This window comes from Dromaius novaehollandiae, chromosome 5 (assembly GCF_036370855.1).
Source record: "Dromaius novaehollandiae isolate bDroNov1 chromosome 5, bDroNov1.hap1, whole genome shotgun sequence".
In the NCBI taxonomy this organism is placed as follows: domain Eukaryota; kingdom Metazoa; phylum Chordata; class Aves; order Casuariiformes; family Dromaiidae; genus Dromaius; species Dromaius novaehollandiae.
In genome coordinates, this window is record NC_088102.1 from 62,679,186 (window position 1) to 62,693,602 (window position 14,417).

A 14,417-nucleotide genomic window follows, 5' to 3' on the forward strand; every position below is an offset into this window, starting at 1 on the left:
TTAAAATGTTAACATTTGTAGACTTCTTCAACTTTCCTCAGTCTTTATTTTAGAGTCTATTATTCCAGAGTTGTTCAGTCTGTCACTGAGACCCAAACAAACAGCAGATTTCCTCTCTCCTTCTGAGAGGAATCTATTTATGCAAGGTACTAATGCCATTCTTTGGCACATCATTCAGCACCTGGATGCCTTAAATGGGTGTTTAAACATGTGAATCAAAGTGTTTGTTGCTCATCTTTATGTGCCAATTTTAATAAGTGGAACTGCCTTATAATTCACTTGCACTAGAGAATCTCCAAGAGATCATAACCATGATCAGAATTTTACTGCTGCCCTCCTCACCCACAAAACACACATGTCCATGCCCCAGAGACATTGAAAACTAAACAAAGTCACTGGATAGATAAAGAAAATGGATGCAACTTTACAAAGGACACAGAACTGGTTCAGAAATAGATATATCTGAGTCCCATACCATGCTGTATCCCCTAATACACAAGGATTGTCATTGCCAACCAATGCTTCAAAGTTTCAGAAACCTGGGAAACTCACGTGTAGATCTAGCAGTGCACACATAAGGAAAAACAGCAGGTTAACAAGCCTAAATATGTCTGCTGAGTCAGTACATTGCCATACAATTAAAAGATCGGAGCAAAATATAAAGAGGGAAATAAAAACTCCTTGGGTTCTGAATTTCACAGTCTGAAAGAATTTACCTCCTTATTACTGTAAATTGCCTGTGAAGACAGAAAAATGAAAATACAATCTAACTTCTTTTTTTTCTTCAGGATAGCAAGTTAAAACATCAGAGTGCAAATGTACTTCAGCTCCTAGTTAAGATATAGTGCTGATATATATTACTACATTGGTAATATAAAAATGCATTTCTGCACCAATATAAATGGTAATATTATCATTTATAGATATAGTAAATAATCAAAGCCTATATACTGCTGGTGTTCTGAAATGCCTGTTAATCAGCAATCCGATGGAGAATTAGCAAACATTACAAAGAGCTAGTTCAGTAACAGAATATGGTGCTCCTCACACCACACAGAGCTGAGTAAATCCTGTTAGAGGGAGCTGTAAGGGGGAATGGGATTTGTTCAGACTGTGATCTGTAGCAGAAGTCTCTGAACATACCATTTCAACCCTCTTTGCTAGCAGCTGTCAACTTGCATTAAAAGACAACTGAATTGTACATTTAGCATGCTTTGCTGTACTTTTCCATACTTGCTGTCACTGCCACTGTGGTGCGAAGCACAAATGGAAACACCCTCAGGAACAGCACTGTCTGTGCAACTACCTAATGAAACACAGCTCTACACTGCAGAAGTGTTTAAAAACTTTCAGGTTAAAAGGAAAAGAGAGAGGTGAATAAGAAGAGACGTGACTGATGTTTCACAAGTTCTTAGATTTCAAGGTCACAAGGAATTACTGATTCCTCTGCAGCACGCAGAACTTTATTTGGTGGTTTCTGCATCAATCCTGTAAATTCTGCTTTAGTTCCAGTAATAGTAACAACAAATAAACAATCTGTCCATTCAACCTGGAAAGAACAAACCCCTAGACTAACTGAAGTCCACAAGAATGTTTCGATCAACTTGTAGATGACAATTTCAGACAGGCACTTCATGTGATACAGAATGCACTGCAACCCCGTGATAATTGTTCCAATGGTAAATAACCATCCCTTTTAATACGTATGACTTAGAGTCTGAACTGGTCTAGCTAGTTCCAGCCACTTGTTTATTTTTACACCTTTTTCTGTTAGTCAACAGAACTTCTATACTACCAGTTACCTTCTTTTAGAAGTCAGTCCTCATCAAAACGCCTCTTAACCGTATGTTTGATAAGTTAAATAAACTGAACTATTTAGGTCTCTGTATTTTTTCCTGGCCTTCAGATACTCTGCTCTTCAAATATTTCTGAATTCTTCAGAAGTTTGCAATATCCCCTTTGAAGTTTGGAAGACAAGTATTTCAGTAATGGCCTTTTATGCAATATACCGCGTAACAGAAATCCTTTCTCCTTGATTGTCTTCCTTCGGCAGCTGTTCTTTCCCAGGATACAGTCTGCCAAGCTGCAAGTGCAATCCACATGCTTTACTACTAAATATAAAACCTGTATCTAGTTTTATAAAAATACATTTGTCTGGATTAATTCTAGTTTGCTGAATACCCAGATTGCTATGGGAAAACAACTGGATTATTCACAACTCCACAAATCTGTGTTTCTTCAGCAAGCTTTGCCAGCCTAGATTTAAATTCTCCTCAAATTATTGATCAAAGGTACCGAAAAGCATTAGGCCCTTAATAGACAAGATCTCTCTGCAATTTATTTACTACTTATATTTTTCTTAGGTAAGTAATGTTCTAACTCATGTAATGTGTTACACTGATGTTGCAGATACCCATACTTTAATCTCACACAGCCTAAATCAAATAAAATAAAGAACAGGTCAAAACCAAATACAAGAAAAGTAAGCAATGAAAGATATAGACAGGCTAAATTGGACATTATATTCATCTTTTCTCACAATACGGGAATAAGGATTTTCAACAGGTCATTTACTGTACTGAAAGGCAACAAATGCAAACCTGAAAAAAGCAATCACTGCAGACAACTAAGCAGTGACACTGACAGAAGCACTAACAAACACATGGAACTTAAGGGGTTTACGGTATCCAAAAATTAACATATATATTTTGGGGAATAAAAACATGCATAGGTACAGTACATTAGCAAGGATAAAATACACATTGAATGGTCTAATTCCCTGTGCTGCAGGTATAATATGGCAGTGATCAGAATAGCAATTTTCCTAAAAGTGACTTATTTTGAGATACTGCTCCAGCAAAGGTGCTCTACAACAGACAGACAGCTGCTCAGATCCAGTGTGGTATTTTTAACAACATTATCCGCATTAACCATAATTTTTTAAATGTCTGCCTAAAGTTAGGTTCTTACCTTAATATTCTGAATTTCAAATGTGCTAAGCACCCATAAACAAGATGCTCATGCCTTGTGCATATCAAGCCCCTTATTAGCTTTTGGACACTCACACTTACAAACGTAACTTTGAGAACCCATTTCAAAAAGAACAGAACACTTTAATTAATTCAAAGCAGACAGATCTGCAGCAACACTGAATGCCTCCAACAGCACTAGACAGTCCAAGCTAATTGCACTGAGGCTGCTCTTTCTGATGCTTGTAGAACATCTGCGCTCACATCCTGTGCTGTCAGGAACATCACGTATCGTTAGGTGTTAGGACAAAGGTTACACTGGTAGGTCACATATTTAGAAAAGAAAAATCAATCCCAGCATTCTGAAGAGTGCATCACTGGTAGAGTGTGTTATGAATGCATTATGAGTGGTTCCACTGGTGATCCCACTTAAGGAAATGGAAGATGTAGCGAGAAAGAAAAAAATGAAAAAAACAAAAAGTAAATCTTTGCTGCATTGTAATATTGTACAAAGGACAGTGAAGATACTTGATGCTGTAGATGGTTTGTGGCAAATACAGGACTAGCTATTTAACGTTTGTGTGTGTGTGCAGGCATGCACAAACCTATTTATGCTGCATATGTAAAATTACTCTAAATGTAAGCACACATACACTTTTATATATATCAGGTCACGTGTGTGTATCTTGGTAAGTCACAGTTCAAAAATGATTTTACTCTCACTCACCTAATGTCTGAAAGCACTCCCAAGCCTGCACAGTCATGATGACTCAAGGTGGATCTCTCCCTATGTTCTCACTTTATTTGCCTCATTGACTCCTTGTCCTTCCACCCACCTACTGTGTCAACTATCTACACAAAAATTCAAAAGATCCAGCACTGAAACAAGGGAAGGAGAAAAAGATATGGGATAAACAGGAATAAAATGAAAAATAAAATAAAATAAAATAAAATAGGAGAGCTGCTACTGAAAGCCTTGGAAAATGAATAAAATGGAAAAATTTTGCTTAATGTTCATGATGTATGATAAACAAATCTAAGCCTTCACGCATTTTATAGTGTCACGTTATGCCTATTTAAAACTTCAGTTTTTAAAGGATAGGCCAACAACTTAAAATCCCTTCGATTTCACTGGATTTAGTAATGACAATACATTATAAGGCGTATGAAGCTGAGACCTTCTTTTGCTGTTCCAATGTAGCAATTAGTGGAATCTCTTCATGGGAAGGCCACAGCACAAGGCATACATTCCTCTATCCTATATCCCCATCAGCTTTCTGCTGAACAGTTTCTAACCATTTTGATCTGTTCCTATGGCTAGATGCTAAAATGAGTATTGGTGAACCCTGTCAGTTCAACTAGACATAGCTATCACATTTCTTTCTGAGAAGCTACACAAGTACAAGACCTTGACAGGGGGGCTCTGCACTAGCATCAGCAGAGCATTCCAAGCACAGCTCTGGGTATCCATTTGGGCCTCACTGCATTTTTACTTCAGCTTCACAACCTTCGAAATGATTCTGTGGAAAAGAAATATGCTTCCTAACCCTATTTGCAAGTGCAAAATCAAGGGTATATTCAGGCTAAACACAAGGCTTAGAACAAAGCCTGTTGACTGTCCTGTCTAAACACAGAATCTACAATAGAACAGATCAGAGCTGAGCTTCTTCTCAAAATTGGACAGAGATTAAATATTTCTAAACACCCTAACAGAGAAAATCTCAGAGTTATTACAATCCACTGAAACAATAACATTATGGCAAAATAAGGAAATTAAAGAAGACAGACTAAAATGGCAGTTTTGATGATTTTACTGCTCAAGAGATAATCAAGAATGAGTTAATTAGGGGGAATAAAGGGGAAGAAGAAGAAAAGACTATTTACTGCCAAGCTATGTTTAATTGGGGAAGCTTCAGAGAGGCAGCTGGTATATATGACCACTAGCAAGCACTAGACTGAACATGAAGAAAGATACCACTATGTGACAATAGTAAACACACAATGTTATCCTTGAATAAACTGGTTACAGATTCGAATGTGACAAACTACCCAGCAGCATATCACAGGCATAAGCATAGTAAGTCAGCTCTCCAAAGCATTAACTAAGAATTTGACTATGTAGTACATGAATCCCCAATAACTGGATCTTATAAGAAAAGAATCAAATTGTATTTATATACATCATGTTGCACTCATCATGTCTTTATGTATGCAAACATTTTGCTGTGAAAAGATTTTTGAGCAAAGGTTATTTCTTCTTGCTTCTTTTACATAAACTTGTACATACGGGAAAGAATGATAAGCTAATTATTTATAGAGAGATCTTTACAGTACCTAGGGTAACAAGAAAACACACATTTCTAAATTATTTTAAAATAACTGTTATAATAAATTAATAATTTCCTCATAGGACATCTGCAAACTAGAAAACATGCTAAAAAGAACTGTACAGTAAATTGAAGAGAACTAATTGAGCTCAGTAACTGATTGGCAAATGAGATTACATATAGGGAAAGGTACATGGCATAGAAAACAAATATTTCTGTCCCTAGTTTACAAACAGGATACAAAAAGTCCAGTTTTCATTTTACAAAGCATTTAGGAGACTTACAAATTCAACATACAGAAATGGACATACTGCTCACACATGAAGTTTAAGGAATATCCTTAAACCCTTTGCGGAATCAGATCTGCAGAGCTGACCAAGATCAGACAGGAGGCCTTCAGAGGAACAGAAATCTCAAGCCAAATTTTCTGACCCTAATTAAATAAAAGGCTTCTACAGGAAGCCTGTACTTCTTCTATAAGCATGGTCTCAGGAAATGGAACTGACACACTACTGGAACATTTTCTCCATTTGTGATTTTTTTTTAACATGACTTCGAAGGCAAGGCACCAGTTTAGATAAACCACTGGTCTGACACAGAAGTCATATCCACGTCAGTAACATTCGCAAGGCTGGTGCCAGCAGTGGGACTGCAACTGCAAACAGCCCATTGAGACCACTGCAGAGCACCTCTTCCTCCAATTTAAGGATGGCAGCACAACCTTTCAAAGGTTGGTTGGCCTACTTGGAAACCAAAACCAGGGAGTTTAGCCTCAGAATCTGTTCTTATTACGCTGACACCAGAACAAACAGGATTTCCAACCATTAAAGAACTTGACTTAAAGCAAATCCTGCTTCTGCATTTATTATCTGAAGTGATCTACATTTTATGTTAAAAAGACCAGACAACAATCGATATTTTTGAAATATGCATTTATCAGTAAACTAGACCACTGAGTACAAGGTTTACTTCTAGAACAGTGGCACAAAAAAAGCAGTATTGCACAAATCAATAAATGGAAAATGTTCTTGCTCAGAATTATTGCTTTGGAAGCACTAATAAAATAATTATAATGAAATATGAAAATACATCTTCTAGAAATTTAGAACTCTATTATTAAAAAAAAAAAAATCACTGTTGGATGAAACTCTCCTCAAAAGAAATTTATTAAAAAAGCACAAGGTTTAAAGGAAAGAAAAGTGGAAAAAAAAGCATTTATTGGTCTGTTTTTAGGACCAAATAACCTGAAGTATATTCTAGCTGTCAATATTATGTAAGCCATTTCCCAGTATGTGCCTGCTCTTAAAGCAGCTATGTGTCCATCAACGTGGGTGCAAGCACATGCAAAATCACAAAGGTATTTTGCAAATATAGGGAAGGCAAACAATTAGAAGTATTGGCAGAAAAGGACCTCTGGAGGTGATTTAGTCCAAACTTCCATCAGAACAGGGACTATCGCTAATGCCAGACTAGGCCACTAAGAGCAAGTATAGTTATACAGTGTTCTGCTTCAACAATAATCTCTCTGTTCACCTTGATGAAAACAAGAAAACCATAGCAGGGACTATACTTTCATAAATCTGTATCTTGAGGGAAGCCAAAATAACATCTACACAATAAAGTTCATGTGTTGCCAAAGCATAGCCTAGAAGTGTTGTCAGATCGGGGGGTTTCTTGGCTGAAACTCATTTGTTCCTCCTTCTGCCCTTTCTCTTTAACGTGCAGGGAAACCAAGATAAATCTACTCTGCATGAACTCTTCTTCTCCTGTCAGACAAGGAAGTGCTATGCTGAGAAATGACGCTTCTTGCCCAACAAATGGTGCTGCTTTCTTAGTTGGCCAGCATTAACATAGTTGCTTGTTATATATAAAAATGGGACAGGATGCGCAAATCAAAACAGACAGACAGGCGTGAAAGAGAGAAAAGAAACACGAAAGAAGCAAACCAAATCAAGAAATGAAATAGCCATCCTGGCAGAGTAAGTGCTGTGTGTCACAGCAGCTCATTTTGCTTTCTGCCTCTCATAAAGGCAGTAGGGAATGCCCAACATACTACATAAATTTAATGTAATACATAAAAGAAAAATCATGGGGAAGCTATTATTTATTTGAACACTTATAAAACTTCCAGATTGCAGATTTAAGTGTCAAAATCCTCATTTATATTGCTCATAGCAGTGAATGAAGCAGTGCAGTTCAAAGCAGGGTTCTCCTGGGACATATTTACATGCTATATATGCTATATGCTGTCATAAAAAAATGTTTTCACAGAATGATTCCTGAATTTTCCTATCAGATTTCACTTTGAATTAGTTCCTGGCTTTGCATATTTTTTTTTAAAAAGGTTCTTTTTATCTTCCTGATTTGTTTCTGTCCAGTTCCTCATACATAGCCAAAAAAACAAAACAAAACAAAACAAAAAACCACTTTACGAGATGTATTTATTAATTTACTCACAAAACTATACTGGAAAAAACCCCACACTAATATGTACCTGTAATCTTTCAGGAAACTCAATTCTGAAAGAATAATTTAGGTATTTGATATCTAAAGATTACAGAGGCTGTGATTTTGTATTTGTAATACCAAACAAAGTGAACATTTTTCATAGGTAGCTGTTGTAACTATTTTTACTTGTCTGCACTATTTTTCTGTTATGACCATCCAGCAATAGTGTACACCAGGTTCAAAAATACCATCCTTATTTGCACCTTCCTACCATCATGAAAGTCACAAATCAAGCCAGAATTTGATCCACTACCTCCACTGGAAAGACAAGCATTTTACATATTCATTTGCTTTATTTGGTTTTTTTCCAATACTCAGTATTATACCCAGCAATAAACTGGGAGACCAAAGCTTTCAGAAATACCAGTTTAATCAGCTGAGCTACTACAAAATCTAAGCAATATACTGCATTGGTGGTCTCCTTCCCACAAAAATGATGTTTCTTTTTAAAAATAGGCACAGTATGTACTGGATATCATCATCAAGAGTGAAAAACCAGCAATAATCACAGATTTAGAAAGAGTTGCTAAGCACCATACTACCCACCACAGAATTACAAAATGCACTGACCCCTACCTAACTTGAGAGGAACAATCAGCTCTACATAAGCAATTAGCCGCATTCTTCTCTTGCCTTATGCCACTGTAACCTCATTAGAGCCAGTATTTCCCTCACATTTATCTGATCATAGTTTCATCATTCCTGGAGCCACTTAAAAAAGCATTACACATCTAAGATTCAGAGCGCTATCGTTATACCACAGCTTCAAGAGCTATTCATGTATAATTCAAAGATTTTCACTCTGAATTAGCCCATTATTCATAAGATCAGGTCTAAACGTTCTTTTTTCTTAAAGCACAAAGGGCTCAGCTATGCTCACAAAGGTAATAGTCACTATACTTAAATTGTGAAGGAAACCTTTAACATGCTCTTTTAGCATGTCAAGTGTATTCACCCCTGCTCATTTACAGAACATGCAAAGGTTACAGCATGGAACAAATCTAGGTTGCCTGAATGTTAATGAGGGGAAATATCCAAATACCCAAATAATCCACAAAAGCAAGCAAAAATCTTTTGTCAACCATCTAATGGCAATGGAAGAGACTTCAAAGATTCAGTTAACTCTACAGTTCCCAAGCTTACAGTTCCCTGAACTCTGGTAACCCTGAAGTAACAACTCGAAGAATACCACTGAGGATCATATCTTGGTTTTGTTAAAGTCATTATCAAAACTTCCACTTAACCTCTAATTTGTGCCAAGTTTAAGCCTCAGTAACAGTTTGCACAGAAATGACTGCAATTTAAGGCCGTTCCTCCAAATTACATTACATGCAGACAGTCTAAAAACACATTGGTGAATGACAGTCTCATTCCCCTAACACTCATGAAACACAGGTGTCTGTTGCATGAGTACTTTTTTCCTCCTCTAGAATATAAATAAACATGCTGCTTTGGAAAAGATTTGGTTTACAAATTTCAGCCCTCCTTCACTCCCAGGTTGTATATGCTTAGACAGGACCCAAGTCACCCACATTTTCCAGTCTCATAAAAATTTTAATAAATTAATTTTAGGCAATTTCCAGCTAGTAGAAATTCACTGGTATTCAAAGAAATTAAAAAAAATAAAAAATAAAACAGGAGTATTTTGCAGTCAATTCAACATTTGACATTCAGTAGCATGCAGCTAACCTTTGTGTTTCCCTTTTTTCTCCTTTCTGGTGTTGCCAGTTTGACAGCTTGCAGCTGCTGCCTTGGTTTTTTTAGTTGATTTCGGAGCTTGGACATCCACTACCACCTTTACATCTTCCTGTTCGGCCTCCTGCACTGCTTGAGAGGTTCAGGGCACCCCACCAAAAAAGAAAAACAGAGAGAGAGAGACGAGAGAGAACGAATTGAGAACGCTGTGAAGGCACAAAGGAGTAAGCAGATGTAGTGGAATCTAGGGTTGGTATTGATTGGCATTTCAGACAACTCATGCAGAAGAGAGATTCAAATAAGCCAGAAATTGCAAAGCTACAGTCAAAAACTGAAGGTGTTAGGTTAGATGGGATGCATTTCCTAACTTTTTTTCTCCTTCCAATAATATATCACCTCCTATCTTTCAGGCCAAAAATAACATCAGAATATTAATGTGTTGCTGAGCTAGTGTAAGCAGCACATTTCCTCATAGTAGAACTGTCAGACTGACCATCAAGAGTGGCAGTATGAAGACAGAATGACTTAATTTAGACTTTGCAGTGCATATGCTTACAGCTACATCCTAACTCCGTAAGCAAAGAATCATCAAAAGCTTTGTTTTCAAAACACACATCTTATACAATTGTATATACCAGGCTATGATTAGTAGAACTGCCATGCATTTATTGAGAAATTACAGCCCAGGCTGAAATTACAAACTGCTCTCACTTTGTAATGTCTGCAAATTAATTAATTCTTTTGAAATCTCAGCATAAGATATATATGGCATGAATTGTGAACGTCAGCATAATTCATGCAATACTAATTGTTTTCAAAGTAAAAAGAGGTTTTATCACTTTCTAAAAGCATGGCACACTTTGAGGTCAGTATTTGAAATCCATGAAAGTAACATACACAATAACTCATTATTCTGGCCAGGGCAAGCCTTGAAGTGAAATAAAAATGAGTTTACAAAGGCATAAAAGCAATTACCTTTGTGAAATGCATACAGAAATCATTCAACTTCCCAGCCCCAGACAGAACAACCTAAAGGTGGGCACTGAGAGATGCTGGCACGAGCTGCTTGGTCTCTGTTAATTGCTAAGCCCCCTGGCTTTACATGGTGACAGGGATTTATCTCAGAGGAATATGATGCTGGCACTTGGGGCCTCCCACCATCCCTTTTTCTTTTACCAGAAACTGAAGTGTTTTCTTTAAAAGAAAAATATATATATATGTCCGATAAGGAACCTTCTTGGAAAGAACTGGTTGCTCGTAAGATCAGTTTAAAAAATCCTTGTTCACCAAATCCTTCACCTACATGAACAGCAACAGGAACACCAGTGTGATCCTCAGAGGAATAAGATGAAATGGATTTAGCTATGTCTCTGTGAACTGTAGCTTACAAACCCACATCTACCCTCCCCTGGCACAGCAATCTACTACAAATAGCACTACATTCACAACACATTGAGCATCTGAGGAACTCATTAAACACGCACTCCTTTTTTCATCACAGAGAGGGAGAGCTCAACTTTTGTAGAGAACATGCATGAAATTGGCAGAGGTATGTGTGAAAAGAGGCCCAAAGAAATGGCTTGTCATAGCCCAACTCCTCATTCCTCTTTCTGTCTTTATCAAACACTAATCACAAGACCGCAGTCCCTTTGCCGAGCATCACAGAGCACTGTGGATAATGAATAAGACATAACCAGAGGAGTGAGTGCACAGAACCTCAGGGAAAATGGCACATAAAAGGCCTCATGGCAGCCTCTGACTAAGCAGGGCACCAGAGTCCCTGCTGCGATGTCTTTAAATAGGTATATTTGCGAGCCCAACAAACTGTCCTATATTTGTAGCTCAGTCTCTCTTTGATTATTAGGTAGGTTCTTTTCATTGTTTTAAAGATGGTAAATCGGTTCATAACTGAAATTCAGTACTTCTCAAATGACCTACAGTCAATGACCAGTTAGTTCTCGAAAGCATTTTAAATATGGCCATACTCATTCATTTAGAGGAAACATCATTTACTTAGCTGAAAATAATGATTAATCAAGAAGGGATGAAACATTCTGACATTGTTAATTGAAAAACGAAAGACTTATCTTCACTATCTTGTCAGCCGTCCTTTGAGCTAATAAGTAAAAGTCTGAAGTTTTATGAATTAGTTCTGTCCTATAACTTTTGTCAAGAGATATCTGACTATAAGTACTGAAGTGGGACTTCCACAGGAGAGAGGAGGAGTATTTCCACTATTTTGATCTGTAAGGTGAAGACAAGATTTCGGTCCAGTGGCTATTTTGAACATATTCCATCACTGCTCTATATGGGAGACAGGACTTTCAGACATAAGTGATGAAGGTTGCAAAGTAAGATCTAAACCATAAATGTGCAAAACCTACAGCTGGGTTCATAACAGGAGTTAACACAGAATGTCCTGCTCCTAAAGGACACTTTTCTGAGCCATAACATTTCATCATAACATTTCATAACTACATCTAAAATAAACCTAAACCTAACCCCAAAATACCATCTCCCACACAAAAACCCACCATTTTATTCTTAGCTATTTATTATTCAGACAACAGCAGATCTTGGCTAAGGCTCATCTACTCCCTAATGCTTTCTTTGGTGAGTGCAGGTATAAAAGAAATTGTGCAGTTTTACTACTGGCTGTACAAACTCAGGTCAGGAAAGCATCAAGTTCCAGGGGACTCAGCTCTGCATTTGCAGCTAAGCACAGAGGTACGTGAGTACTGTTCCGACCCACCCCTAAGTGCTAACTTCGCTGAATACCTCGTGTGGTAGCGCTGCCCATTGCAGTGTGGTAGGAAGTGAAGTTTATGCAGCACAGCATTTCCCATCAGACAGGGTCAATACTTTGATTCTTGCAGAGGATGGACAAAGGTCTATTTTCCAAAACCTGTAGACCTCCAAAAGAGAGCTCTGTGGACCTACCTTGCTAAGTGGGTTCAACAGATTTAGCTGTGGTGCAAAACAGAAGATTCTGTATTCTCTTTCCAGTCCTCTGCTTTCTCCAACCCTGGATAGTTGCAAGAAAAGAACTACCAATTCTAATAAGCTCCATATTTGCTCTGCAGCTGGTCATTATGGTGTGGAGCTTTGAACTTATCTATCCAACACTGCTTCTAGTCAGGCTGTGTGGAGATGAAGGGATAACTGAACAATTTGCAGAGGTGATGGACCCCCCACTATGTAGCTGGGGAATCACATAACCTTCCCTCTGTCCTTTACTACATCTTTGGATCGCTAAGCAAATGCAAGAGTGTCTGTTTTCAGATCCACAGTCTAACACCACCACAGATCTCTGTGCAAGCTTGCATAAGAATTTCCCAGCTCAGTGGCATGGGAACCTTGAGGCAAACTCTAACCTGCATTTTCCACAGACGTTATATAGCACCACAAAACAATGCACAGTTCCCCAAAAGAAAGCCTGAATGAGGAATATGAGCTAAACTGGCCTCCCTAGATAATATTCACAGATATAACAATATGATTGTGTCCTTAGTTCAACAGAAGTTTAAAACAACAGCAGTACTAGCATAGAACAAATAAATGCATATACCTTATATGCAGCTACAGGGATGGATTTTAAAGACTTTCAATCACCCAGATACACATTCATTTCAATACTTAGGTAACTTTAAAATTCCCAACTGATAGTTACCTAGACCATTAGGAGTCTACTTTCAAAATCCAGTCCAATATTCCATATACCCTGTCCAGATTTCTCACATCTTCACTTAAAAAAAAAAACACGTTTTCTGTTAGAATTACTTGTTTGTACTAGAATTTGCAGTTAGGCAAGACAGAAATGCAAGCAGGATGTGTCGTGATGGAACAGAATTCCAAACAGCAAATTCTGCTGGACTGTCAAACTTGATGTCTCATTCTCTTTTCGTCTCTTAAAATGTAAGAAACAGTTTTGAGATAATTGGCAAACTTTCAAATAATACAAGGACATGATTTTAATTTTAGTGTTATTCACACATGTTCATTAAACCAAGTACTGACCACTAGCCTCTATATTGTAACATAAAACAATTATTTTTGAGGAAACAGAAGAGTGCAGACTACTGTATTATTTCAGAATCTGAACTAAAAAGAAAAAACAACAAACAAGTAGTATATTAACATAGTACAAGGTGAATGTAGGAAGACTTATGAAAGCAGAGCAAGGTAGAGTTCTAGGCTTTCCCTTGCTTTGCCAATGTTCTAACTGCTAAAAGCGGAAAAAAGAAGTCTCCCTCATGAACGATCTGTGTGTTGAACACAGATTTTACGGGATAGAGCTACAACTCACAATCAAAGAAAAGGATGCAAGTTGTTAAGAAAATGAATAATCTGTGATGCAGACAGTGCAAAATTGAAAAAATACTGAAGGATAATTGTCCAAACATATTCAAGTGAGTAAAAATAAAAAAGATGGTTTTCCATCTGTCCTTCATGATCACAAGTTCACACAGAAAATTAATTTCAAAGTAGCATGCAGAGAAAATGCAATTTTTTTCATTTGCATACCCATATTTCTTGATAGGAGTGCCTGAACACTCTTATGATCTTAAAGGAAGAAATAAGAAAAAAAATCTATCAATCATAATTTACCCTATCACATAAAAAATGCCAATTGCTAAAAGAAAAAATATTCTTGATCGGCACATTATGTGAAGAACGAAGGAGGGGAAAAAAAAACACAGAAAAAAAATTTTGTAAATCAACACATTAAAAAATTGTGCAGTCTGCCTGAAAAATACCTCAAGTGGAAAGAGGCTAAACCAGATGTATAAGTTATGTGTCGCAAATCATTGGCTCAACTGTATAAAACATACTCACTCCACTTACCAATGTCCTCTCACAGTAAAACTGAAAGCCAGAATGACTATCAAACAAAGAAAGCTAAACTAGGGGCATCTTA

General features: G+C 37.2%; 1 protein-coding gene across 2 annotated transcripts in view; it reads right to left on the reverse strand.

Moving 5' to 3' along the window:
* The window catches only part of TUB (TUB bipartite transcription factor), a 174,958-nt gene that overhangs the window by 21,386 nt on the left and 139,155 nt on the right, over positions 1-14,417 (reverse strand). For both annotated transcript variants that reach the window (XM_064513061.1, XM_026104388.2), the window contains one exon: positions 9,494-9,631. In XM_064513061.1, the coding sequence (XP_064369131.1) occupies positions 9,494-9,631 (138 nt within the window). The remainder of the gene's footprint in view (positions 1-9,493; positions 9,632-14,417) is intronic.